Here is a 26557-nt window from a genome sequence, read left to right as displayed (position 1 = left end):
GTTGAACGATCAGGTGCGTTAGTTGCTAGATAGCTGTTGTGTGACTTATGCGTTGAACTTCTCAATATCATTAAACTTTTTAACAATTATTATGGTGTACTCACTTGCCGAAAAAGTGGAAATAATCGAACTTTATTTTAAAAATAATAAATGTGGCAATCGGGTTGCGCAGATATTCAATGAACGCCATCCTGACAAACACCTTTATAGCAAAATTGTTCGCGAGTTAGTAGCAAAATTTCGCGAAACTGGTTCCGTTATGAATAAAAAGAGGCCGAGGGAAAATTCTGTAGTAAATGAAGCTATGGAGGTATTCCTATTGGGCCAAATTGCCAGGGATAGTACGCTCAGTACAAGAAAATTGGACAATGAGTGTACTTTCTTTTTGAACGATGTAGTTAATCGGCACAACTCTCGGTACTGGGCTGAGGACAACACCAGGGTTTTTCACGAGGTGCACACACAAAACCCTCAGAAATTGAACGTGTGGGCTGGTATTTTTGGAAATTCTATTGTGGATCAGTTTAACGATATTGAGAAGAACTTCAACGCACAAGCCACAGAACAGCTATCTAGCAACTACCGCACCTGATCGTTCAACCTTGTGGCAAGTGAAAAAAATAATAGGAAAAAAACTCGAATTGGTCGAAGGAATTTATCTTTATCATTTACTCTGATAAATGTTTAAATAAACTTTTCAAATTTTAATCCTTCATATTTTCTCAATGACTCGACCGATTTTCAAAAACGAGGCGGGGAAATATAGAGAATAGAAAGCCCTTTTCATTGCGGCGCCACTTGATCCCCCTTCCCATTTGAAAAAAAGTTGGGGGATGACACCCCCGCTGAGAGGGTTGAAGATTTTGCAACCATTTTTGGGGCAAAAGTTGTCCCCCTCACAAACAAAATTGACGTGTTTTTGGATTTTTTGAAAAAAAGAATACCCTAGCCGTTATGCCTTGCGGAACGTTTTCGATGGGCTACCCTGTATGGGGTAGACTAGTGGTAGTTCTAAGTCTACGGAATATTGGGACATCCCGTATATTATTACAAAGCCTATTGTGAAAACACAAAAACCTATGACCTTGTTATTTTCAAAATTAATTTTGATAACGATTAGTATCTTGATATATCTTCGAAAAAAAAATCAATTAGACTATTCTTATTCATTTAGTTAAACAAAACCTAATTGTATTTATTCAAACTAGTAAGCAAACAACTCTTAAATTGGAACAATCAAACTAATTTGTAATGTGCGTAAAAATAATGAGTAAACAAATATGAAAACAAAAGGCTTTCAATCAATTATAAAACCAAATTTTATCTATGTCAGTTTACTTCCCACCGCTAGTTATTTTTTCAATAATAAGAATAGTTATCTTTCATATAAAAAGGCATGCAATTTCTAAGAAGTTGCAGTTAAAAATAACATTCTCGCTTGCACAATCTTACTATATTTTAATATTATAAGAATAATCGTAAAAATAAGTTACCAAAATGTGTACAAGAGATGCAGCAGCTGAACAACTCACAAATTGGCAAAAAGATCACGAAGTAAGTTTTAGAATTAGAAGAAAATTATTTTTTGCTTAAATTTTGAAAATCACCGGATATTTTCTGGGTTTTCTGTTTTGTAAATTTAATCTACTAGCTATGTTGCCAAAATATGGAGAAATTAATTTTTTAACTTAAAAAAAATTTCCAAATCTTTTTTCAAAATATTCCAAATTTTCAAAACTTTTTTCGCGAAAAAACATCATAGACGTGTTTCTGGGGCCGAAATATACTACCCCTAAAATATTTGCACTTATTTAAGACTCACCCTGTATAAAGTTGTTGACTACTAATGAGATAGCATATCTATACAAATGAAAGTAAATAGCAAAGTAATTTCAACAAAAAAAAATGTATTACCTTTGAACATTTTTCTTGATGATTTCTTAGGAGTTATTAATTCAAAACAGTGATTGAAGGACATATGCTTACCTGAAAAGAAAGAAAACAATTTTTAGTATATGTCATAATATTTATCCTTTTTTAATCTTTCTGTAATTAGTGTCAATTTTTGAGTGTAAAATATCTGAAAAAATTGGTGAAGTGCGAATCGGACTCGCGCACGAAGGGTTCCGTACCATTCATTATCTATATATAACATTAGACACTATATTATTATAAACTTTTTTTTCCGATTTAGCTGAAATTTTGAATGCGCGTATAAGTAATTAAAAAAAAATGAAGAAACACATTACTAAAAATTGTATTAATCAATAATAAATATGTAAAAAGTAAAAAAAAAGATGTAAAAATATGTACAAATTAAAAAAAAACGATTAAAAAAAAGTCGCCTTGACTAGGATTCGAACCTGCCTTACTACGGCTCCAACGTCATAGCAGCGTAAAGTCCTAACGCTTTAACCACGCGGCCACCGAGGACTTGAAAGATTCTATGTAAAATTCTTTCTTAAAAGATATTGTTTAGTTAATAGTGAAAGTACTTTTTTATTTATAAACATTTATTTAATTCTGTTTTTAGTATTTGTTCTTATAGCGGCAACATAGATACAGTATCGGACGAAATTAGAGCAACTTTATGATTTTTTCCACTTAGAGCAAAATGGTTACTTGTATCAACACTCTCAGAAAACTAACACTGCGTAAAGATTAGTAGTGGGAACTATCGAATGAATACTATCGAAACATTCGATAGTTGCAATTCATTCGAATAATTCGATAGTTAGTAAGAAAACATTCGTTGAAAACTATTCGAATAAAAATTATCGAATAGATCCGTCATCTGCCTTGAAATATTGTATTCTAGTAATTCGGCAGCAAAAACCATTCATTTATAAAATTCATTCATTTATTCGTCAGGATCGATTATAATAAAATATTAACTGAATTTTAGTTGTCGCACGGCGACGTAGGTTTCTTTCCGAGAAACCCGACAGCGGTCGGTGGCAATGCTATGAAAGAAGCAGGCATCTTTGATTTTTTGCGGAGTCAGATATAGATAAGGTCACATCATTTTTTTATTGAGGTGCTAGTATTTATACAGAAAATACATTATGAAGGGCGCTGTTGCCATATTTTGGTATCAGTTGATATTAGCAAAGAATATTATTGTTTGACTTTAGTTAGTTAGGGATAGTATGTCTATATATTCCGCATTTTATTAATATTCTGTTGTTACACTGCAATAATACTTGTTATTTTGGATGTAGGAAAATGATTTTTAATGTTTTTAAGCAAAGACTGGTTTAATAAATAATAATAACAGTAATAATTTGTTATACCTATTAACAACAAAATTTAAAATCATTTAATATAAATATTTTTTAAGTAGTAGCAAAATATAAACAACAAATTAGATGTGAAAATTATTTATATTAGATCCTATTTAAAAATAATATACTCTCTAAATTTTTTTGGGGGCAACGTTGGTTTATTAAATAATAATAATAATTACAGAACTAATTTGTTATATTAACAACAAATTTTAAAATCATGAAATATAAACATTTATTAATTTTCTAAGCATACAATGTAATGGAAGAAAAATATAAATAAAAAAATTAGAAATCAAAATTATTTATATTAAGTGCTTTATATTACTGTTGAAAAATTATATTTACTTTTACTGGCATTTACTTTAAAAAATAAATGAAATATTTCTTCATAAAAAAACTACATGTAAGAGAATTAGCATAAACAAAATACAAACATCGATAACTTTTTTTAAATTGGCACGTGTAAAACTTTCATTTTAATTTTCTCACCCCATAGTTTGAGTTCAATAACCATTTACTTAACCACATTACTTAAATATGATTATTAAGTTCAACTAATTCATATTATTAAAACATCTAAAATACAAATATGTATTTTTAAAATTAATTGTAAGTTCATCTCATCTCTCTTAAAATTGTTACTTCTCAAAATTTCCCATTAAAAAATAGACCATATATCATATAAAATTAAATAATTGAAAGATCGGACTACGGAAAACCACACAAATTGTCGGAAAAATTTTGACCACCTGCACATGCACACAATCGTCAATAAATAAAATTAAAAAATAACTACTATTTTAGTATTTTAACTATTTTAATAAACGCAAAAATAGCACAGTATTTATACGGCGAAGTTATAAAAATTTGGAAGAACTAATAATGCACTGAAGCATACAAAAATCAAACGAATACTAAATTTCATTTATCAAAAGCATTCGATAGTCGTGGCTCAACGATAACCATTTAGTCGCACGGCGAGGTTGTCACATATGCTTTAGTATACAAATGAATGAATGATTTTATTCGAATAAAACCGTTCGATAGGTGAAATCATTCATTCATTAAACATTCGATAGTCTAATTCATTCGATAGTTCCCATCGCTAGTAAAGATCAAGTTGCTCTAATTTTGTCCAAGAATTTCATTCAAAAACTTACCGATAAGAAATACATTTAAGTCAACAAATAATCGAACTGTTTTGGTTGAAAAAACATTCCATTGCAAAAATAAATAAACCGATTCAAATAAATGATGGGAGTTAAATTCACATTTTTCTATAGTTGCTCTAATTTTGTCCGATACTGTACACTATCTGTGAAAATTTCAACTGTCTAGCTATAACGGTTCATAAGATAGACCTTTGTGGCAGACGGACGGACGGACAGCGAAGTCTTAGTAATAGGGTTCCCGTTTTTTTCCTTTGGGTACGGAACCCTAAAAATGTGTGTATTTTTTAAAGTTTGATGCTCTATAACGGACAAACGAAGTTCTTTTGTATAGAGGTAAATTTTCTCCAATGAACTTATTTCGATTCCAAAAATACGCAGTAGCTCTATGTTCATTAAATATTGGGACACCCTGTATAATATCATAAATATAGAATAAACCCGACTAATTCCCGTCAAAAAACGAAATAATAACTGAATTCTGAGCACGTAGGCACGTCACAGAACTGAAAATATCCGAAGACGACGAAAAAAAGTACTACCTAGCAGTACCGCTCGTTGGCAGGAACGGCCTTGAAGGTTAACGACTCTTCTGCAGTCTTGTCTCAAAGGCTTAACACGCCTACAACGTGAATCACACACGCACGCTGGCAGAAAGGTATAAAAAAGTAATGGGTTCATTCGTGATTCCGGTTAAATGTGGCTCTATTTTGAATTGGTGTGGTCCATTTTTAAAAATAAAGAGAAATATGCAAACCAGAGTTATACTTAAATAAGTGCAAATATTTTTAGGGTTAGTCGAGGGGTTAGTATATTTCGACCTCAGAAACATGATTAGAGTTTTTTTTCGCTATTTTTTTTTGAAAATTTGTAATTTTTTGACTTTTTTTTAGTTTTTAGTTAAAACCTATAATTTCTTGATAATACGGCAACATAGGTAGTCGGTTAAATTTACAAGAAAGAATACCTAGAAAAGTGGTTCTCAAAGTTTAAACAAAATTCATATTTATCTTTCAAATAACTCCAAAATAACGGGATTATTTTACTTTGAAAACTTCCAAAAAATGATTTTTTGCTTAAATTTTGAGAACCACTCTATCTTTTCTGGGTTTTCTTTCTTGTAAATTTAATCTACTACATATGTTGCCAGATTATCAAGAAATTATGTATTTTAACTAAAAACTAAAAAAAAATCCGAAATTAAAAAAAAAATTCGAGAGAAAAATTTCATAATGGTGTTTCTGGGGTTGAAATACACTACCCCTAGATATATCTGCACTTATTTAAGACTCACCTTATATAGTGTATCATGTAAAACTAAAGTTTAAACTTGAGTTTTAAAAAAATGCTTAAATATGCATAAATCTTTTTTAGATTTGTTATTAAGGCCAAAGGTTCCTTACTAGAAATATAAAAAGATTTTTTCTATTTAAATCTTTGTAATTTGTAAACCAATTAAATATACCACCATTATTTCCGCCCAAAAGTAGTTAATTACATACTTTATTATCTTAATTAATAAATTATTCTATATAAATGTGGATGTCACTCAGAAATCAATATAAGTTATGAAAATGAACGTCTCTGTTGTTATAAATACGCATTCGCAAAATGAAATAAGATTTATAAGGTGTTACTTTTTACCACACTGTCTAATACACATATAAAATTCAGTTTTTTAGTATTTGGAGCAATTATTATTAATCAACGTAAACAGTCAATTAATGTAGTTTGAATACTGGGATCATAATTAATTGGTACTCTTTAACAATAATTTAAACAGTTTTTTTTAATTTTTTTAATTAAATAAACGAACTATATCGACAATATTAGTATATATACTCTTTAAAAATTTGTTACATCTTTAAAAATAATCTAAAATATCAATATTCCATGGGTATATTGATAAATGAGGTCTAAATTATAAGAAAATGCATTTTCTACGAAAACTTGAGATAGGTAAAAAATGGTATAATACAATTTGATAGATAATTAAATTGTGCATCTGTTCTCAAAAAATATACAGGGTGTTCCATTTAAATTAAACAAGTTATTGCCGTTTAAAGCTAGTATTTATTTAAAATAAATTTTTAGACACTCTTTATAAGGTTGTATAATTTTTATTATTGCAACATAAAATTTAGTAAATAGCAGAACTTCAGTACAATATTTGGATTTAAAAACTTTAATACGCCTAGAGAAATGAAGCATTAAAATTATTACTGTATATTGAAAAAAACATAAATATTTCAAAAACGTTAAGATTAAAATGCGGTGAACCTCAATCAAATTTACCTATATTTTAATCGTAGAAACTAAAAATATAATAATACAAGGTATTCCATTTAAAAAAAAATACAACTTTGATATTTTTTATTTATTTTGGGACACTCTGTATCTTGCAAAAATATTTTTGAATTGTAGCCCTAATAGTACTTCAACGAACCCAAAACTTACAATATGCAAAAATCTAATCGTTTAGCTACAAGACTCCGTGTCGTATGTGGTGAACAACCCTGTACATTTTTATAAAACGCTTTCAATTAAATGATGAAACATGCTAAATTTTATTTCGATATAAACTACCGAAATACCTCCTCCCTAGAGCCTCCGCGTCGTATGAGAGACGCCACCCTGTATGATTGGTTAAGGGCTAAAGAATAGCTTTATGGTAACCTTCGCATTTGGGCAAATGTAAACCCTCCCTGGACATTTGCTCCCAATAAAGACATATTATTATTATTATTATTATATCAAACCAAGAAACTTGATAATATCGTCCCATTGCTGCCAAAAGTCACTAACTTACTTTTTGTTACTTCCGAGAAAAATGCGTCTAAAGATGAATTGCATTGCATAAAGATGTTATAGTTAGTAACTATTCGGTATTAAAATAAAACATAAATAGCCAGAAATCGTAGTTAATGACTTTTACAATCGATTCTCCGACTCAAAACATAGTTAGTGATTGAATTTGGTTGTTCGGAAAAATGTTAGTTAGTGACTTTGGGCAGCAATGGGACGATATGAACCTCTTTCTCAGAACAATGATTCACCCTGTATACACTCTGATGGTAATTTAGCAGTACCAGATCGCAGTATTTTCCCTCTTCTCGCTGAATAAAGCTCTCCGCAACTCATGCGGTATTTATACATCATCTTCGATGGCCCGCGGGAGACCAACGTTTCGAGACGGAGCCGTACCGGAACGTTGGCATCCTGAGGAACGGCCGGCCGGCGCATTCCTCGCATTGCTTATTAATGAAGCCACACGACTCGCGGGCCCACTCTTCGCTGCAGAGGTCGTGCTTGTCTTTGAACCCGGTGCACAAGCAACGAAAAAAGGCACAGGCATCGAGTTGGGAAGACCTGGTGGCGCAGAATTTTCGCCAACTGAAGGAAGCGTCTTGAGAATTTTCCGTTTTCTATTTATTAAATTAAGTTAGAAGTTTTATTTCGAACATTTATTGTTGTATGAGCCCGCCTTATTCATTTTTTTAAATAGCCTAATAACATACTAGGGCTGGCATTTCTAGTCTTGGGTGCCGATTTTCGTGTGTACGAAGAGTACGGGTCAACACGCTTTGCAAAATAAGATGTACTGAATAAAGACAGACGGCAAGTATTTTCCCAAGCGCATGGAACGTCAGATAAGTGGATATGTAAAAAATATTTCGTATTTTCGCTCTCTCCGACTTCCTAGATTGCCATAGCGATTATGTAAACGCCGATCCAAGGTTTCGCTTGCCAGCAGGGTATATTAATAGTGGACCCTGAAATCTACTTAAACGTAGTCCCAAACTGCAGGAAAAGTCACCCATTCCTATATAAAATTCACTACAAATTAAGTTACTGCAGCAAAATCCGTCTTATCCACTTATATTTGCTTTTTATTGTCATTATTGTTGCAAATCTCGCATTTTTTCATATAGGCTTTTTACACAAGTATAATATTAATACTGACGTCTTATTCATTTCAAATCCTTACCTAATTTTAATAAAATAGCATTTTATCTAATAAATCAATATGCATCATATTATACAATCTACAGGGTGGCGCCTCTCATACGCCGCGGAGGCTCCAAGGAGAAGGACAGTTTGTTTTGAAATGAAATTTCGTGAGCATATTTAGGTTAATTCAGAGCACTTTTTAAAAATATAGAGAGTTCTACAGGGTGTCCCCAAAAAAAGTTACGTATCCAAGTTGTGTTTTTTTGTAATGGAACACCCTATATATTAATTGATTTTCGGATTCTGGGAGAAAAATAAAGGCGAGTTTTATAAGAGAAGTATATGACTAAAATGTAAGGTTTTTAGCATATTTAACATTTTCTAGAAATAAAGAACAATTTTTAAATTACAATAAAAACTACCTAAATTGGAATTTACCCGATATAGCCTAATATATAGTTGGTTACCTTTAAAAGCATGTTACTCTTTTATTTTAAATGGAATACCTAGTATATAATTCCAATATTCCGTGTTTTAAATGTGTATCTTTTTATTTCCGTTGAGTATTTTACTCTACAATCTTTAATTTTTGTTAAATTAGCAAAAGGTATACCACACAGCTAGCTAGATTTTTTTCAAATAATAAAGATCTAATGACGCAAAATCATAAAAATTAAAATATCTAGGAAAATCTTTGTCTGAGTGGTAGGCAACCTTAATAATATTTTGAAGATATATAAATACCCCATTGAACACCGGAAAAATATACTGGGTGTTCCATTTAAAATAAAGGAATAACTTGCTTTTAAAAGTGACTAATGTTCCATAATAATTTTGTCTCACCCTGTATAACTTTTTGCTCAACTTTCAATTTGGTTTAACATACATGGTTACTGTAATTAAATATCAGGCTATACAGGGCCAACTAAAATTTAGATAGCTGTTATTGAATTTTAAAATTTACTCTTCATTTTCACAAAATGTGAAATATGTCAAAATCTTTAGATTTTAGGTATATGCTTCCTTAATAAAACTCACCTTTATTTTTTTCCTAGAATCCGAAAATCAATTAATATATAGGGTGTTCCATTAGAAAAAACACAACTTTGATGTGTGACTTTTTTTGGGGACATCCTGTATAATTCTATATATTTTTATAAAATGCTTTCAGTTAATCTACGTATGCTGCCAAAATTTCATTTCGATATAAACTACCGTTCTCCTTGGAGCTTCCGCGGCGTATGAGAGGCGCCACCCTGTATGCATCAAATTGCAACAAAACCTGTCTTACCCGAATTATTTTTGTGTTTTTTCTCTTTGAAATTAAATATTAATTTTTATTTCCCGAAAAACGAGATACAAAACAATGATTTCACTCAATGGACACATTTTTTTTGTAAAATAACGCTTCAAACATTTGAGCCTGGATCTAAAAAACTGAAAACCAAAATAGCAGTTTTAAAAAAACTTTTTTTGCTAAAATTTTGAAAATCACTGGATCATTTCTGGATTTTCTTTATTGTAAATTTAATCTACTACATACGTTGCCATATTTAATCTACTACCTATGTGATACTATCAACCAGCGATATTATCAACAAATTATATTTTTTAACTAAAAACAAATTAGTAATTAGTAACTAAATTTCAAAATTTTTTTCAAAAAATTCCAAATTTTCAATTTTTTCAAGGCCTTCATGTTCATGCACTTATTTAAGACTCACCCTGTATAAAATAATGCTTTTTATATACATTATGCTCCCGGATTGTCTTTACAAGAGGAAACACTTTTTAATTATTGCCATTTAAAGAAAAATGCTTTCTTCATAAATCATTTTGCTTGTTCTAAAAAGGTTAATCCCGTTTATACTTTTCCTAAAAAGTAAAAATAAGTCCTAAAAATCCAAAGGCGTTTCTATGGTAATATCATTTCAATTTCATTCTTGGATAGATGGTTCTTATTAATTTTTATTAACGTCATATTTTTTGCTGTTGATAAACTTTCACATTTTCCGATAACTATTATCACCCTTTCCGTAGCACTGAACTAAATAAATTTAGTACTCCTTTAATATTTTAAAACAGTGAATGACGTTAATTAAAAGTCTATCACTAACAATCTATCAAAGAATGAAATAGGAATATTACCATAGAAACGCCTTTTGATTCTTAGGACTGCTTTCGCTAAAACGGTATGGGAGTTTGGAAAATATAATAATTCATTCCGTAATTCCGGAAAAAGCCTCTGCAAGAAACCAACTTCAAGCTATCTATCGAGAAAAAAACTATTTACTATTTTTTTTTGGACATTTGATATCGTATCTATTATGTATTGTAAAAATATTCTTTATTGACAGGACACACAATGTTGTTATGCCAGAAATAGTGCAGGCATTGGTATAGTGAATCCAGAAACGAGCTTGACGATAGGCAAAAAGGGATTGATACCCCTTAGAGATTGGCAGCTGGTCGAACACTTAGGACACTTTCACAGGTAACTGAGTCACTTTCATATATGTATTTCTCACTTAAAAATAACTTTTGCATATAACATGTAAAAGTATGATTTTTAAGTACAGTAAGATCGAAAAAAACGGCGTCCAGTTGGCTTGGAAATGACAATCTAACTAATCTACTAATTACGTTATTACTTATTACATTTCCTATATAATTTCAGAGCCATCGTTGACGCCGATTTTTGTTGTATAAAGCTGTATTTTAATGGTACTATTCTAAAAAAAATCGGTTAGGTATTTTATATAATTTATTCAAAATAAATACAGCCAGATTGGAAAAAAATTCTTATATAGGTAATTCAGTTATTTTTTAAGTCAGACAAGAAGAACATTTTTAAACAATAACTAAGAAATTAAAAATCCGAAAGCCAAATTTTTGGTAAGGTATGGATTAAGGTACATTCAGGCTGAGAGCGTCGAGCGTCGCGTCACGTTTGCGTCGCGTTCGCCCCATTGAACTCGAACCTCGACGCTCAGCGGACGCTAGCGCAACGCCAAACGCGACGCTGTATGCCTGAACGGTCTAATTTAAGTTAAGTGAATTGATTCCATTTCGACACGCGGACGCGACGCAAACGCGACGCGACGCTCGACGCTCTCAACCTGAAAGTACCTTTACTGAAAGATAAAATGCCTCTTTTTTATAGGGAACGTATTCCTGAAAGAATAGTGCATGCCAAAGGCGCTGGTGCATTTGGGGATTTTATCTGCACAGATTCTTTGGAAGAATTCACCAGTTCTAAAGTGTTTGTAAAAGGCAAAATAACAAAAATAGCAGTGCGGTAAGACAACCTTAATTGTTTCCTATATTGTTCACCATTTATTAAACACCGTGAAATGATTTGTTTCTGATCTAAACATTATATTATTATCTTAGATTTTCAACAGTTGCTGGTAATATGGGATCTGCCGACACTGTAAGAGATCCAAGAGGTAGGAATATATTATATTATTATCATCATCAATCAAGAACAATCAATCAACATGATCATGAACTACAGTTATAGGGATGTTTCGCTTGTATATTATTCGTCCATGTGTGCCCATTATGTCAAAATTTTGTTGTTGCGCTGTGTGATGTCATTTTGTTCCATTTTACATGTTTCCGGTAACTCGGGGATATATTGTGTAATTTTGGTGGCATTTCAGTCTCTTCTAATTTGATGAATTTAATTATTTACGTTTATCACGTCAGTTACCTGGGTTATCTGTCTTATTCTTATCTACCCTTGTGGTCCCTGTTTGATAGTTCAAGCATACATAGTTCCATATTGATCCAAATGTATACACATATGTTAAGAATGTATACACGCTATCCCATATCAGAAGTGGGATCTGGTAAACCAGAAAAGATACAAAAATTATTAAATTACAAGAAATTACGCCTTTCCCTTACTTTGGAAGATATTTGGGAAACTTGTTTTTAATTTTTCTGACTAGTGAAAAGAAAAATATGACAATACAAATTTCACATTTCCATTGCCACTTTTCATACTCTACAAGTTAATTTCATTACATTGTCAACCTGATGATTCGTTTCTAAGCAACCATTGGAATGTAAAATTTGTATTAATACAATATTCTAATAAATGTATAAATGAATTCTATATCTTTTCAAACAGAGTCATAAAAAATAGAAACCAAATCGGGAGAATTCGGATTTTGCACAAAACTTCGGAAGTAATCAGATTTCGAAAATACTCTAGTTTAATCATCTATGTACCCTTCTGGTTTATGAGATAATTATATTATTTAAACATCGCACTACAGTTTGTAATTTGTATTTCAATAGGTTTTGCCCTAAAATTCTACACGGACGAAGGAATATGGGACTTGGTAGGAAACAACACTCCCATATTCTTCATGAGAGACCCGTTGTTGTTTCCCATGTTTATCCACAGCCAGAAAAGAAATCCTGTGACGAATCTCAGGGATTGGGATGCTTTCTGGGATTATCTATCGCTAACACCCATGAGTGTACACCAAGTAAGTCAGTTATGTTATATATCTAGTGGAAACCAACTTAAATCGGAACTCAGAACCTGGAAGACTCCATCCGTAACCTGGAATGGGAATCCTCCAATGGTCTAAGACACTTGAAGAAATTTCTCAGAACTTACGTCTTTCCTTGACTTAAGTAAGAACAATCTTTGGATTGTCCCAGGGTTTTTAACATTACACTGTTTTCTCAATGAACTACTACTGTAACTCAATAGACTGGACCTAAGAAACAACGGCGAATGCAGATTCTGTGGAAAAAATGGATGGTATCATTCATTGGTACAATTGATATCGGATAACTAACCTCTGTAAAATCGTCTTAGATACTGGCTTTTGTCAAAGCCTTGAGACTTATCATGAGTTATAACCCAAGAAAGGGGGACACAGTAGATCTATAACTTCAGTTACAGTCAGTAAATGATTAGCAAACCCTAAAAAATTCACCAATTTTGTAACTTAATAAAATCAAAATAGTAGACAATCAATTACTTTTTACAATTATATTGACTGTAACTTTCTTGATAAAATTAAAATATACAGCTGGGCTGAAGAGATTTTATGTTTTTGTAATTGACTTCCTACACTTCATACATTTTCTAAGGCGTTCGACTGTGTAAATCATAAGATCCTAATTAATAAACTGCAGCACTATGGGTTCAGGGGAACATCTCTCGAATGGTTTAAGTCGTATCTGAGCAGTCAACTTGTGAGGGATACCACGTTGTCTTCTAGCAAGCCAATAGAATGTGGAGTACCACAAGGCTCAGTGCTAGGCCCCATTTTGTTTCTTCTTTTTATTAACGACATTGCTAACATAAAAATCAGTGGCAAAATATGTCTTTTTGCCGACGATACTAGCTTCACTTGGAGCAACAAGGACGTCACGGAACTTCATAGGATTATATCAAATGACTTAATCACCATTAAATCTTGGTGCGATTCGAACCTCCTAAGTCTCAACATTTCTAAAGCTAAAGCTTTGTCGTATAAAAACTCGCTGCAGCCTTTTGTACTTAACAACACCACCATTGACGTCGTAAAATCTGTAAAGTTCTTAGGGCTTATTGTGGACAATTCTCTGAAATGGGACATGCATATCGAAACTTTGTCGAAAAAATTGAGCTGTGCCTGTTTTGCGTTAAGATCTGTTTCTAAGGAGCTTAACTTGTCAGTGGCTAGAACTGTTTATTATGCACTTTTTGAGTCGCACCTCAGGTATGCCTTTCCATTCTGGGGTACGTGTTGTGCGACTCAATTTGACCGCATTTTCAAGCTCCACGCTTCCCAGTGAATATCGAACAGCTCAAGAGAGCTGTTCGATATTCACTGGGACTAAACACCAGAACTCATTGCCAGGACTTTTTTAAAAAATTAAAAATATTAACTCTTCCTTCCTTATTTATATTTGAATATGTTTGCCTAATACGTAAGCATGTATCAGCTTCTCAAGAAAGGCCATCTCACACTTATCCACTCAGGAACGCGGAGCAAGACCTTTATCTACCTACCCCACGCTCAGAGTTAGTTAAAAGTTCAATATTATACAACTCGAAAAAAATGCATAATCACCTACCATTTGAAATCAAATCCATAACATCATTTTCTTCATTTCGCAAAGCATTGAACTCTTATTTACTAGACAAGGCTTTCTACGCCGTGAATGAATTATATTTTGATAATCGAATTTGATCTTGTAAACACTGGTCTAATGTTGGCTATTGCTATATTTACCAATGACACCGAAATAAATTTATTTAGAGGTCATTGATATTTTTACTATAAACTAACTAAATATTTTTGAATATTATTTTTACTTTTTTTATTCTTTGACATTGTAAACAATTATATAAATGTTTATTTTAAACAATAAGACAATATTATTTGTATAATGTTTTGTATTATCTTTTGTTTGTTTGTTTGTGTACCTTGTTTGTTTACTTTGTTTGCTTATTTTACCTTTGTCTATAAATTGTAAAATTTTTTGACAATAAAGGCATTTATTTATTTATTTATTCTAATCTACCACTAAAAAAAGCTAATTTTTTAGGTTATGTTTCTGTTTTCTGACAGAGGAATCCCGAATGGTCATAGACACCAACATGGTTATGGATCCCACACTTTTTCTCTTATAAATAAGGACAGAAAACTAACATGGTGCAAATTTATATACAAAACCAACCAAGGTAACCATTTCGTAGTTTAATTTAATGCCAGTTTTTTTTCCATTTTCGAAAAGTTAAATCAAAAAATTAAAGTAAAACGAGATTGAGAGCAGTATGGGCTTTTACATTTTTTCATAAACAAGTTTTTAAAAAAAATAAAATTAACTGCTTCCTATTTAACTATTACTTGGCGATATTTTTTTTTCGAAATTTATTCTTTTTTAGGAATTGATAATTTGGATCCAAATGACGCTGCGACAATAGCGGGCACAGATCCAGATTATTCCATTAGAGACCTATACAATGCCATCGCTGCACAGGATTATCCAAAATGGACGTTCTACGTACAGTTGATGACACCAGAACAAGCAAAAGCTTTAACCTTTGATCCTTTTGACATCACCAAGGTTAGTTGTGAGTTTTTTTATTTATATTTTTATTAATCATCAAATCATCATTTTCTAACGTACAACATTCATATCTTAAAATTCTAAACATTCTGCAAATAAATAACTAATATCTGATTCATTCTGTAAGTACTCTTTTTAATTTAAATGCTTAAAGCTTAAATATCTACAAAAGTATACTTAATCCTTTAAAAAATATGAAAGAAATATTTTAATCTTTCTAGACATTTTTATTACATATCCATCTTATTGATGACAAATTAATTTAACTATGTTTAAGGTAGATCAAGAGAATTAAAAAAAAATTACAACTTTATTTGATTAAGATCTAAATGTAAATGATCTTGATTTGTTTTTTTGTATTTATTGTGGGATAATAATAGATTTATTTTGTTTATTATCATATAGTAAGGCCACCACCTGTTAGGGATAATAAAATTACAACAGAATTTTTTTAATCGTAAATTAATAAAATCATTATTCAGACAGATTTAATATTACTACATGTATTTTATTATCTGGTATAGTCGTAAACGCATGTTTTATGGTATTGAAAGAATACGATAACGAAAGTATGAGTGGGTAATTACTTCAACTAATAATATCCGTAAAACAACAGATTAGTCTAGAGTAGATCAGAATTATTATATTTATTACGACTAGAATAATAGGTACTTGGCTAGTTTTAAAACTAACCAGTAATTTGGCACTCAAGAGCTTTTCAATATTTTCCGGAAAATGTCAAGAATATAAAATTTTCAACATATTTTTTGCAAAAAAACTTCATGGGCGTGTTTCTGGGGTCGAATTATACTACCAGTTAAAATACTTACACTTATTTCTGGGGCACCCTGTATAATTAAGTCACATTTTTTTATTATTTTATTAAAAAATCTATGTTAAATATGTATCCATAGTATTTGACCACCCTGTACAACATTCTTGTTTTTAGGTTTGGCCTCATGCAGATTTTCCTTTGAGAAAAGTGGGAGAATTCGAACTGAATCGCAACCCAACCAACTACTTCGCTGAAGTGGAACAATTGGCGTTCAGTCCTAACAATTTAACACCCGGTATAGGAGATTCGCCTGACAGATTGCTGCAAGGTCGCATGTTTTCCTACCAAGACGCCCATAGGTACCGTCTGGGTACCAATTTCCAACAGCTGATGGTTAATAGACCACCCAATGGTGTAAGTATAAAATTGAGTAGCTCAGAAAACTGAAATTTTAGTAAATTCATCAACAAATTATACTGCACAGGATGTTTTAAAAAACATGTGCCCTCTCATGTGATGCCTTGTCTACCAACAGGTATGGTAGGCTATTAAGATCGACAAAAAAAAATTTTTAATTTTATTCAAAATGAGTTATTTGGGTCATAAATGACCTAAATACAAAATATTTTCATGGTGTCTGTCTGTCTGTCCGTCTGTCTGTAACACGATAACTCAAAAACCGCTAAACCGATTTTAACCAAATTTGGCACAAAAATACTGTGGCACCCTAGAATCTGGCTATTAGTTTCTGGTGAGGGTGGGGGGTTGGTAAGGGGGTATGAGAGGGGGTTAAAAATTTTAAACAATCGTAACTCCAAAATTACAGTACTTAGCGAAACGCGGTTTTCAATTTAAGATTAGGAATAATATTTGCAACAAAATTTGTAATAACATCAAAATCAGTCAAAGTTATGAGTGCCTATAATTTTCTTCCAAGCGCTTTTAGTAATTCGGATGGAAATTATTTTAAATATGTTTAAATTAAGTCCTGTTGGTATAAAAAAAACTATTTTTTTGGAGGTGTGAGCCAACTCAATAGCATGTATATTTTTAAATTTTAGCCACAACTCAAAAATTACAATAAATGCAAAGAAAACAATCAAGTATACAGAAAAAGATCTTAAAACGACTGCACGGTTAGTTAGTCAGCAGCGGACATGTAACCATAATATATGCAGAGCTAAAGCTATTCACATTTATCAAAACCGTAGTTACGGAGATAAATAATGTTTTAAAGAAAGACATCATTTTAAAATTACCACCATCAAACTTGCAATGCGGGACTTCTAGGACTTCTGATAACCATGCTTGCTCTGTCAATAGATTTTGGGAAATATTTAGTTCGTTAATTGGTATATTTGTATGTGTTTTGTTCCACTCTTTAAGTGACATTAGAGTTACTAATATTTTAATGTCTCTTATTAACTACCCCCGCCATAATTTTCTTCATTTTTATATATAAAACGTGCCTTTTGTGACTCATATTTAATTCAGCATGTCTCATTTTCAAACTTTTTATGAGATAAATATGAGACACTCTTTTCTGCATACTGAATTTTTTTAGAGGCACTTTTGGTAGGTATATTTTTAGTTTTATAATAGTTTCGTTACCACCAAATGCCTTTTATAGAAGAAATGCTTTTGTATTTAAATGTTTGCAACTAAGAAAAAAACATAGTTTTGAAAAATATCTCATTTTTACCACTTGACCCCCTACTATTGAAAAAAACATAATATTTAAATATTATATTAATTGACATTTTTGTATAATATATGAATAACAGTTCTCCTTCCGAACATCAATTATTTCAAGTTTAATCTTTAGAGATGTAAAATCATCTTAATTAATTCTAACGACGTTTATTAAGTCCACTAATGCAACACTAATAATTTTAATGGACACGCCGGATGTTCGGCTTCTATAAATCATTAATTTTGTCCGACTGGTACACGATAGAGATGACAGTATCGGCTGTGTCTGGATTCTTGGCTTGGCGCTCTTAAATGTCTCGTTAAAGATGTAATCGATATACAGAGTGTTGTCGATTCTAGATTAGAGTATATAGATCACAAACTAATTCGTATCTATCATCACTCTCTCCAATCGTTCCTCATAGCTGAGGGTTGTCTTTTATGAGAATACTTTTTGTTTGACAAGATCTTTCCAGGTTAATCTGTCTTCAGCTCGATGGATAGCTGAGTGTAGGGGTAGACTCAATGACTAAAGAATATAAGGACATGTAACACCCATATACGGGCTGCAGCAGAATTTGTGACATTAGACGCCATTTTTTTTAAAGCGACGAATGAGTCATCAGCTGGTCATCAGCGACAATTTTAACGATTTTTTATAGTTTGTGTATAGTGAACTTTGTATAAACTTTATTACAATGGCGATTAGTTGTTCAACTTTCAAGTGTAAAAGCCGCAGCGATAAAAAAAGCCAGGAGTTACGTTTCATAGATAAATAAACAGTCCGCTCTACCTTTTTAGCGTTTTCTTAGTTTTCTTACAAACTTTTTTGAAGCACTCTGTATACTCTGTAATAATTTTAAAATGTGTATCTTAACCGTCCCTAGAACTTTTGTATTTAATATTTTTTTGTAAACCTGGAAACAAATGAGATAATGGACGTTACTCTATCGTTGACTCACCCTGTACTTGATGTGTGCTATACGTCGATACTAGTTTTGTACCTTTGTTAACATTTTAATACGTTTTTTTCGTAATTAATTAGTATGATACCACCATATACACCATAGGCGTAGTCAAAACAATGTATCAAAAAATATAATTATCTCTTCAAACAGCTAAGTTAAGAAAAATATGTGCCACGGCACTGTTTGGTGACATCGTAACAATTTGCTCTCGGGTGTTATTTGTCCTTGAATTCTTTAGTCATTGGGTAGACCCGTTGTATGTCTGATTTGGTCGATCCATCTTGTTGGGACCCACCTCTACATCTTTTTAGTTGGACATCACCAGTTATAATAATTTTTTCCATGTTGTCGTCAGGTCTTCGAGCTATGTGTCCCAAGTAGGTACTCGAGGATGCGTCTCAGACAGAAATCCGACAATCCGTCGGGTGCTTATGTTAAGCTCATTTATTATTGATAGATTCGTTCTTCTAGCTGTCCAAGGTATTCTCAGCATACGTCTGTAGCACCAGGTCCAGGAAATATTGAGAAGACAATTGTATGCAGCAAATTCTTTTTTGTGTGGGTTGTTATTATTCGGTCTTGCCATGTTTTTGTAAGGCGCGTTGTGGCAGTTTTTGCTAACTGTTTTCTGCGTTTAATTTCTATTTTACAATTGCCTTCGTCGTTTATGTTTGATCCGAGATAAACAAAATCATCATGATCTATCATCTATCTATGGTAAATACCGGATAACGATCTAACATTTCAGTATGAAAAGTAGTATGAGCATCCTAAATCTTTCATTTCTTCATATACAAGGTATCCCAGAAATAAGTGCAAGTGGTAGTATAGTTCGACTCCAGAAACGCGCCTATGAGGTTTTTTTGCGAAAAAAATTGAAATTTTTATATTTTTCTTGACATTTTCCGGAAAATATAAAAAACTTTTGAAATATAAAAAACTTTTCAGTTTCCGGAAATTTGTTTATAGTGCTTCGAGAGAATACAATGTTGCCACCTTACGCTATCCACATTCACTATGTTTATAAGTTATAAGTTCACATTTTTAAATTTCAAAAAATACTTAAATTAATTTTATTCACTGTTCATTAAACTAGGTACGTGGAAAATTGTTTTGTGAAATAACTAAAGCGGATTTTTTTCAAGCAGAATCGTCGTAATGTTCTATTAATTGTAAAATATATTATACGTAAACTTGGAACCATTAAATTAACAAAATAAAAAAATAAAGAATAAATGGAAATTAAATTTTTTTTCTACGTCGACTACGGTATTGTAAAGACTTAATTTTATTTTGATTTGCAATATTAGCAATATAGACAGACCTTACACACATTTGTAATTTGCGACGTTGGTATGTTAGTCATTTATTGAGAACGGATATTAGGATTAGATTAGAATTTTGGATTATTACATACACATACGTTAGAGTATTGCCATTTCATTTCAATACTAGCCAAAAAAAAATACCTTTTTTACAGTTTAGTAAACTCAAATAATTATACTTAATAATGAAAAAAGCATTTTAGTCGCCTAAAGAGTAAAATACCTACTAATAAAAAAACTCATATTGTATACCAAATTCCTTGTCAACACTTCTCAAACGTTTATATTGGTCAAACAGCACAATATCTAGAGAATCGGTTAAAAGGACACAAGTATGATAAAAAAATATAACTGCTCTGACTAAACATGAAAACACAACAAATCACAAAATGAATTATCAGAAGACCAAAATTTTAGCCACTGAATACAACAAACATAAAAGAGAATTTTTGGAAATGATCTATATTAAAAAAGAACCTCAATCTATGAATGATAGAACTGACATAAAAAACTTAAATCAAGTGTATTTTAGTCTGTTAAACTAATTTGTTATTTGTTTTCCCCGTTTAAAAAAAATCATGTATACAGGGTTGTTCACCACATACGACACGGAGTATTGTAGCTAAACGATAAAATTTTTACAAATTGTAAGTTTTGGGTTCGATGAAGGACTATTAGAGGTACAATTTAAAAATAATTTTACAAGATACAGAGTGTCCCAAATAAGTAAAAAATATCAAAGTTGTATTTTTTAAATGTAACACCCTGTATATTATTACATTTTTAGTTTCTACGATTAAAATAAAGGTAAATTTGATTAAGGTTTATTATACTTAAACCTTACCGTTTTTGAAATATTTTCAATTTTGTGAAATTGCAGTAAAAATTTTAAGGCTTCATTTCTCCAAGGGTATCAAAGTTTTTAATACTAAATATTTACTAAAGTTTATTTACTGATCAGTTATTGTGTTGCAATAATAAAAATAATACTACCTTATCCAGAGTGTCTAAAAATTTATTTTAAATAATTATTAGCTTCAAACGGCAATAACTTGTTTAATTTAAATGGAGCACCCTGTATATTTTATGAGAATCAGATGCACAATTTAATTGTCTATCAAATTATATTATACCATTTTTTACCTATCTCTTTAAGTTTCCGTAGAAAATGCATTTTCTTGTAATTTAGAACTTATTTATCAATATACTACTATCGACTATTGACATTTTAGATTATTTTTAAAGATGTACCAAATTTTTAAAGAGTACAGATACTAATAATGTCGATATAATTCGTTTATTTCATTAAAAAATAAAAAAAACTGTTAAATATTTGTTAAAGAGGATCAATTAATATGATTCCAGTATGCAAACTACATTAACTGACTGTTTGCGTTGATTAATAATAATTGCTCCAAATACTAAAAACTGAATTTTGTATGGGCATTAGACAGTGTGATAAAAAGTAACACCTTAAAAATGATATCTCATTTTTTAATAAATGCTTATTTATAACAACAGAGACTTTAATTTGATAACTTATTATTATATTGATTTCTGACTCAAATCCACATTTATTTAAAATCATTTATTAACGAACACAATTAAGTATGTAATTAATTAGTATATGGGCGGAAATAATGGTGTTATATTTAATTAATGTTATACTCTTTTATAAAGATTTAAATAGTTTTCTTTTTGCATACAAATGGGCTAGTAATATTATCGTTTTGCTAAAAAGATAATATTACTAGTCTGTACATTTTGTACATTTGTTGCTTTAAAAACAATCTAAAATGTCAATATTCCATGGATATATTGATAAATGAGGTCTAAATTATAAGAAAATGCATTTTCTACGAAAACTTGAAGGGATAGGTAAAAAATGGTATAATACAATTTGATAGACAATTTAATTGTGCATCTGATTCTCCTAAAATATACAGGGCATTCCATTTAAATTAAAGAAGTTATTGCCGTTTGAAGCTAATAATTATTTAAAATAATTTTTTAGACACTCTGTATAAGGTAGTATTATTTTTATTATTGCAACACAATAACTGATCAATAAATAAACTTCATTAAATATTTAGTATTAAAAACATTGATACCCTTAAAGAAATGAAGCTTTAAAATTTTTACTGCAATTTCACAAAATTGAAAATATTTTTCAAAAACGGTAAGGTTTAAGCATAATAAACCTTAATCAAATTTACCTCTATTTTAATCGTAGAAACTAAAAATGTAATAATATACAGGGTGTTCCATTTAAAAAAATACAACTTTGATATTTTTTATTTATTTGGGACACTCTGTATCTTGTAAAAATATTTTTAAATTGTAGCTCTAATAGTCCTTCAACGAACTCCAAACTTACAATTTGTAAAAATCTCATCGTTTAGCTACAATACTCCGTGTCGTATATGGTGAACAACCCTGTATATAAGAAGTAATATTTTGAAAACCATAAAAAGAACGGTTTTTTACATTTTATTGACCAAGGAAGTATAAATTAGGTTTAGTACGATTTCAGCCGTAGTCAATATACATAGATAGTTTTAGTGTTACGAATGATAATTTTAAAAAATATGTGGTCATTTTTTGACAAGTTTATTTTAGTTTATTAATTATAGTAAACATTATGTTATATGTGTTTGTGGGTTTATTATTTTTTTAAATTTTCAAAGTTAAATAACTCGGTTATTATCAATTTATTTTAAAAACGATAATGAGAAAATATGTGTTTCTTTTGACCAGATCTACCACCCCTTAAAATACTTGCACTTATTTCCGGGACACCATTTTGATGCGAGATGAAACTTCGTATGAGCGTATGATATTCTTTGATTCAAGTCATAAACGGTTAATAAGCAAGTCAAGCTAACATTTCTTTACTATCTCTATAGGCTGCTAATTTCCAAAGGGACGGGCTCATGTGCATCTTTAGCCAAAACGGCGCACCCAATTACTATCCTAACAGTTTTGGTGGACCCAACCCTGATCCAGAAGCGGCACAATGGACTCCACCGCCACAAGAATTCTCAGGAAAAGAAGATTACTATCCGGAATATTACGAAGAGGATAATTATTCCCAACCGGGGGTGTTCTGGGAGAAGGTTTTGGATGATGCTGCCAAACAAAGATTGGTAAGTTTAAATTTGTATTAATTTAATCACATACGCCAAAATACATTATAATAAATTCTTATACAAAATCATATTGTGGTGTATTATTATAGAGTTTAACCAAGGAGAGAATCTAATATGGCGGTGACAGTTGTTAGGGGGAGTGTCATTTGAATTAAAAAGTTAATTGTTTTATTTTGCTCTCAATTATTGGATATTGTTCGTTGAAATAGTTCCATCTGCTCTATGGAAAATTTTAGTTGGTTTGTGTCATTTTCTACATTATCCTCGACATTATCCTAAGTTTCGGACTATTTCATAGGTTAGGTATGGCGAACGTATTTGAGGTACTGAATTGTTATTAACAATGATGTCATCATCATCTGATTCTGAATACTCGAAATTTGATATTGTAGAAATTATTAAATTGAACATCTACACCAACTAATTGAAAGCGATTCAGAAGTTGTAACCGTGTGTAGTTTCTAACTTTTGTCTCAAAATAGTCTCTTTGTCTCAAAATATATACACCGTGGGGGATAGGCCTTATTTAGGAGTTATTTTTTTCATACGTTTTTCAAAACATAATAGAAATGTTCCATTTCTGAGAGAATGGGCTATAAAAATCAACTAAATTATACAAAATTGACGTGTTATACATCGTAATATATTATTTCAGGTAAACAACTTGGCTGGGTCGATAAGATGCGCCACAGCGGATATTCAAAAAAGAGCTGTCAAGGTATTCGCCAACGTTAGCAAAGACTTGGGTGATAGATTGTCGAAGGCTCTATCATTGAGCAACAGTGTCACAGTTCATCTTTAAAACTAATAAATCATATTAAATATTTAATACTTATTAAATATTACAAATTATTTATTTTTAATTAATCTAATTTTAATTTATAAATTACTATCTAATTTTAATTTATCAATTTACATTTAAAAAGCATACAGGGTGGTCCGAATTGTATTCGTAAAACTTTGCCAGCATATTCTACCGATAAAAATAAGTAAAACAGTTCGTATACATTTTTGTCCTAAAATGCTTCGTTTCGAAGATACAGGGTGTAGAAGTTTCATTCGATTTTTTCCAAATAATTCTGAACTAATGTAAATATTTAGATGAAAATTGGTGTCTGGGTGTTTTTTGACATGAGAAATTTAATTTTAAACTCCTACATATTTTTTAACTAGTTTGAAGAGTCATAATATTTCCGTCATTTTCTACGTAAAAATGATATCTTGTTAAAAATCCCTCTAAATATTTGGAATCGAAATTATTGATTATTTCGATTGCTATCATTGACAAAAATTCATCATGTTGACTAGATTGGACTGAATTCAAAAATTTGAAATGTTTTTGTACCAAAGACTCAACGGAAACTATTTAATTTTTTTCTAGAAAAAATTATGATTAATTTAAAAAAAATAAAGTTCCCAGATTTACCAATTGAACTATCTAGTCGACACGTTCATTTTTAGAGATTTTTATCAAGAGGCCTTTTTACCTAAAAACTGCGAAAATGTATATTTTTTACCTGTTTAGATACAGATAACGAGATATTACTCTTCAAACCAGTTAAAAAATATGTAGGTGGCGTCCCCTACACGCAGGAGTCATATTGACGTCGAAATCAAATTTCCCATGTTAAAAAAGTCCCAAACACCAATTTTCATCCAAATATCGACCTTGGTTTAAAAATTATTTTGAAAAAATTGAAATAAAACTTCTACACCCTGTATTTTCGAAAGGAAGCATTTTATAACATACATTTATACATTTTTTTTACTTATTTTTATCGGTAGAATATTCTGCCGAAGTTTCCCGAATACAATTCGGACCCACCCTGTATATTAAAAGTTATTAATTATATTTTGTATTAGTCATTAAGCATAAACAATATACAAGTGTATTACATTATGTACATGTATAATAAGACTATTAGAAGTGAAATTAGTTAAGTGAATATTACTGTAAAACTATTAATAAGTATTTATTATTGTAAAAAACAGTTGTGTGCTTAAAATGTAATAATAAAAAACATATTAATATTTATAATAATAATTGCTTTATTTACCTTACCAATTAAAAGAAACAAACGACTCATATTGTGGTTCAAAGCTCTGACTCTTGACCCAGTAAAATAAATAAAACAAAATGTAGTCCAACATTTACAGTTAAGGTCCTACAACACGTCTAGTTAACGCTTTGTACTAAATAGTTTACCGTAAAAATATTCTATGTAAATAACTCGTTGCTGTTTTATTAGAATAAGTATTGTACATTCGTTTAAGGTCTGTAGAATGCAAATTTAAACGATCGTTGCTAGTTCAAATTTCCAGTCACAAAATATATTTTTTTTGTTTATGTACTAGATTAATAAAAACCAGATGTTTATAAAAATAAACAGAATATATGAAAAATTTCACACCTAATGACTAATATTCATACATATGTGCCTGACATACATATTTCGAAAACACAACTAAAAATAAATGAATAAAAATGACAGAATTGGCACCAACACTACAAATAAATCAAGTTGCGCTCTCCACACCGTGTTAAAAATACATTTATCTGGAAAAACAAAAACCGTTTGGACTGTTTGGACTAGTTTCGTCACTAAAGATGCCCCATGAACGTGTCAACAACACAAAGTAAGGTTTTTTTAGTACAGAACATTTACATTTTTCAAATTTGAAGATTAATTTTATATCTAAATAAATAAATTACGCTCAACTTAATAAAACAACACAATTCTTCCACTAATAAAAGTTATAATAAGATCTCATGTATAATCAAGTAAGTTTATTTTATTTAGTTTCTCTTTAAGCGCCCATTCATCAATTTTGTTATAAATCGTTAGTATTAATAACCAATATTAGACATCTTTATTTCTGTAATAATTATAATGACTTGGCAATTGCACGGCACCATAATTATAAAAAAAACAATCTACCATTTCAATTATGTACTAAGTAAATCTAAACAGCGCCCTTCACAATAAAGTTTTTTTTTAATTAATATACAGGGTGGTACTGTACTGTAGAATTGTGTTCCGGAAACTCCGGCAGCATATTCTGCACATAAAAATAAGTAAAAAAGTCCGTATAAATGTATGCCCTAAAATGCCTCGTTTCGGAGATACAGGGTGTAGAGTGTAGAAGTTTCA

At 30.7% G+C, this 26557-nt stretch overlaps 2 protein-coding genes across 2 annotated transcripts in view; one reads left to right on the top strand and one right to left on the bottom strand.

The window, feature by feature from the left end:
• The window catches only part of LOC115886016 (mannosyl-oligosaccharide alpha-1,2-mannosidase IA), a 130222-nt gene that overhangs the window by 61791 nt on the left and 41874 nt on the right, over positions 1-26557 (bottom strand). The gene's annotated exons all lie outside the window — the stretch shown is intronic.
• On the top strand, positions 1396-25438 carry LOC115886018 (catalase-like). Its single transcript, XM_030905048.1, has 10 exons — positions 1396-1554; positions 10765-10901; positions 11571-11705; positions 11801-11856; positions 12716-12909; positions 14972-15107; positions 15312-15493; positions 16446-16685; positions 23163-23402; positions 24061-25438. The coding sequence occupies exons 1-10, from the start codon at positions 1498-1500 to the stop codon at positions 24205-24207; spliced, it is 1524 nt and encodes a 507-aa protein (XP_030760908.1). The 5' UTR covers positions 1396-1497; the 3' UTR covers positions 24208-25438.

Source organism: Sitophilus oryzae, unplaced genomic scaffold, assembly GCF_002938485.1.
Source record: "Sitophilus oryzae breed Bouriz unplaced genomic scaffold, Soryzae_2.0 scaffold_466_pilon_pilon, whole genome shotgun sequence".
In the NCBI taxonomy this organism is placed as follows: domain Eukaryota; kingdom Metazoa; phylum Arthropoda; class Insecta; order Coleoptera; family Curculionidae; genus Sitophilus; species Sitophilus oryzae.
The sequence above is the reverse complement of the archived record's forward strand: the minus strand, read 5'-3'. Positions and strand labels throughout refer to the sequence as shown.

Excerpts from the sequence above, each read along its gene's own strand:
- LOC115886018 (XM_030905048.1), top strand. The coding sequence starts at position 1,498 with ATGTGTACAAGAGATGCAGCAGCTGAACAACTCACAAATTGGCAAAAA. Across the intron at positions 1,555-10,764 it reads ATTGGCAAAAAGATCACGAA|GACACACAATGTTGTTATGC; the intron begins GTAAGTTTTAGA and ends CTTTATTGACAG. Across the intron at positions 15,494-16,445 it reads ATCCTTTTGACATCACCAAG|GTTTGGCCTCATGCAGATTT; the intron begins GTTAGTTGTGAG and ends TCTTGTTTTTAG.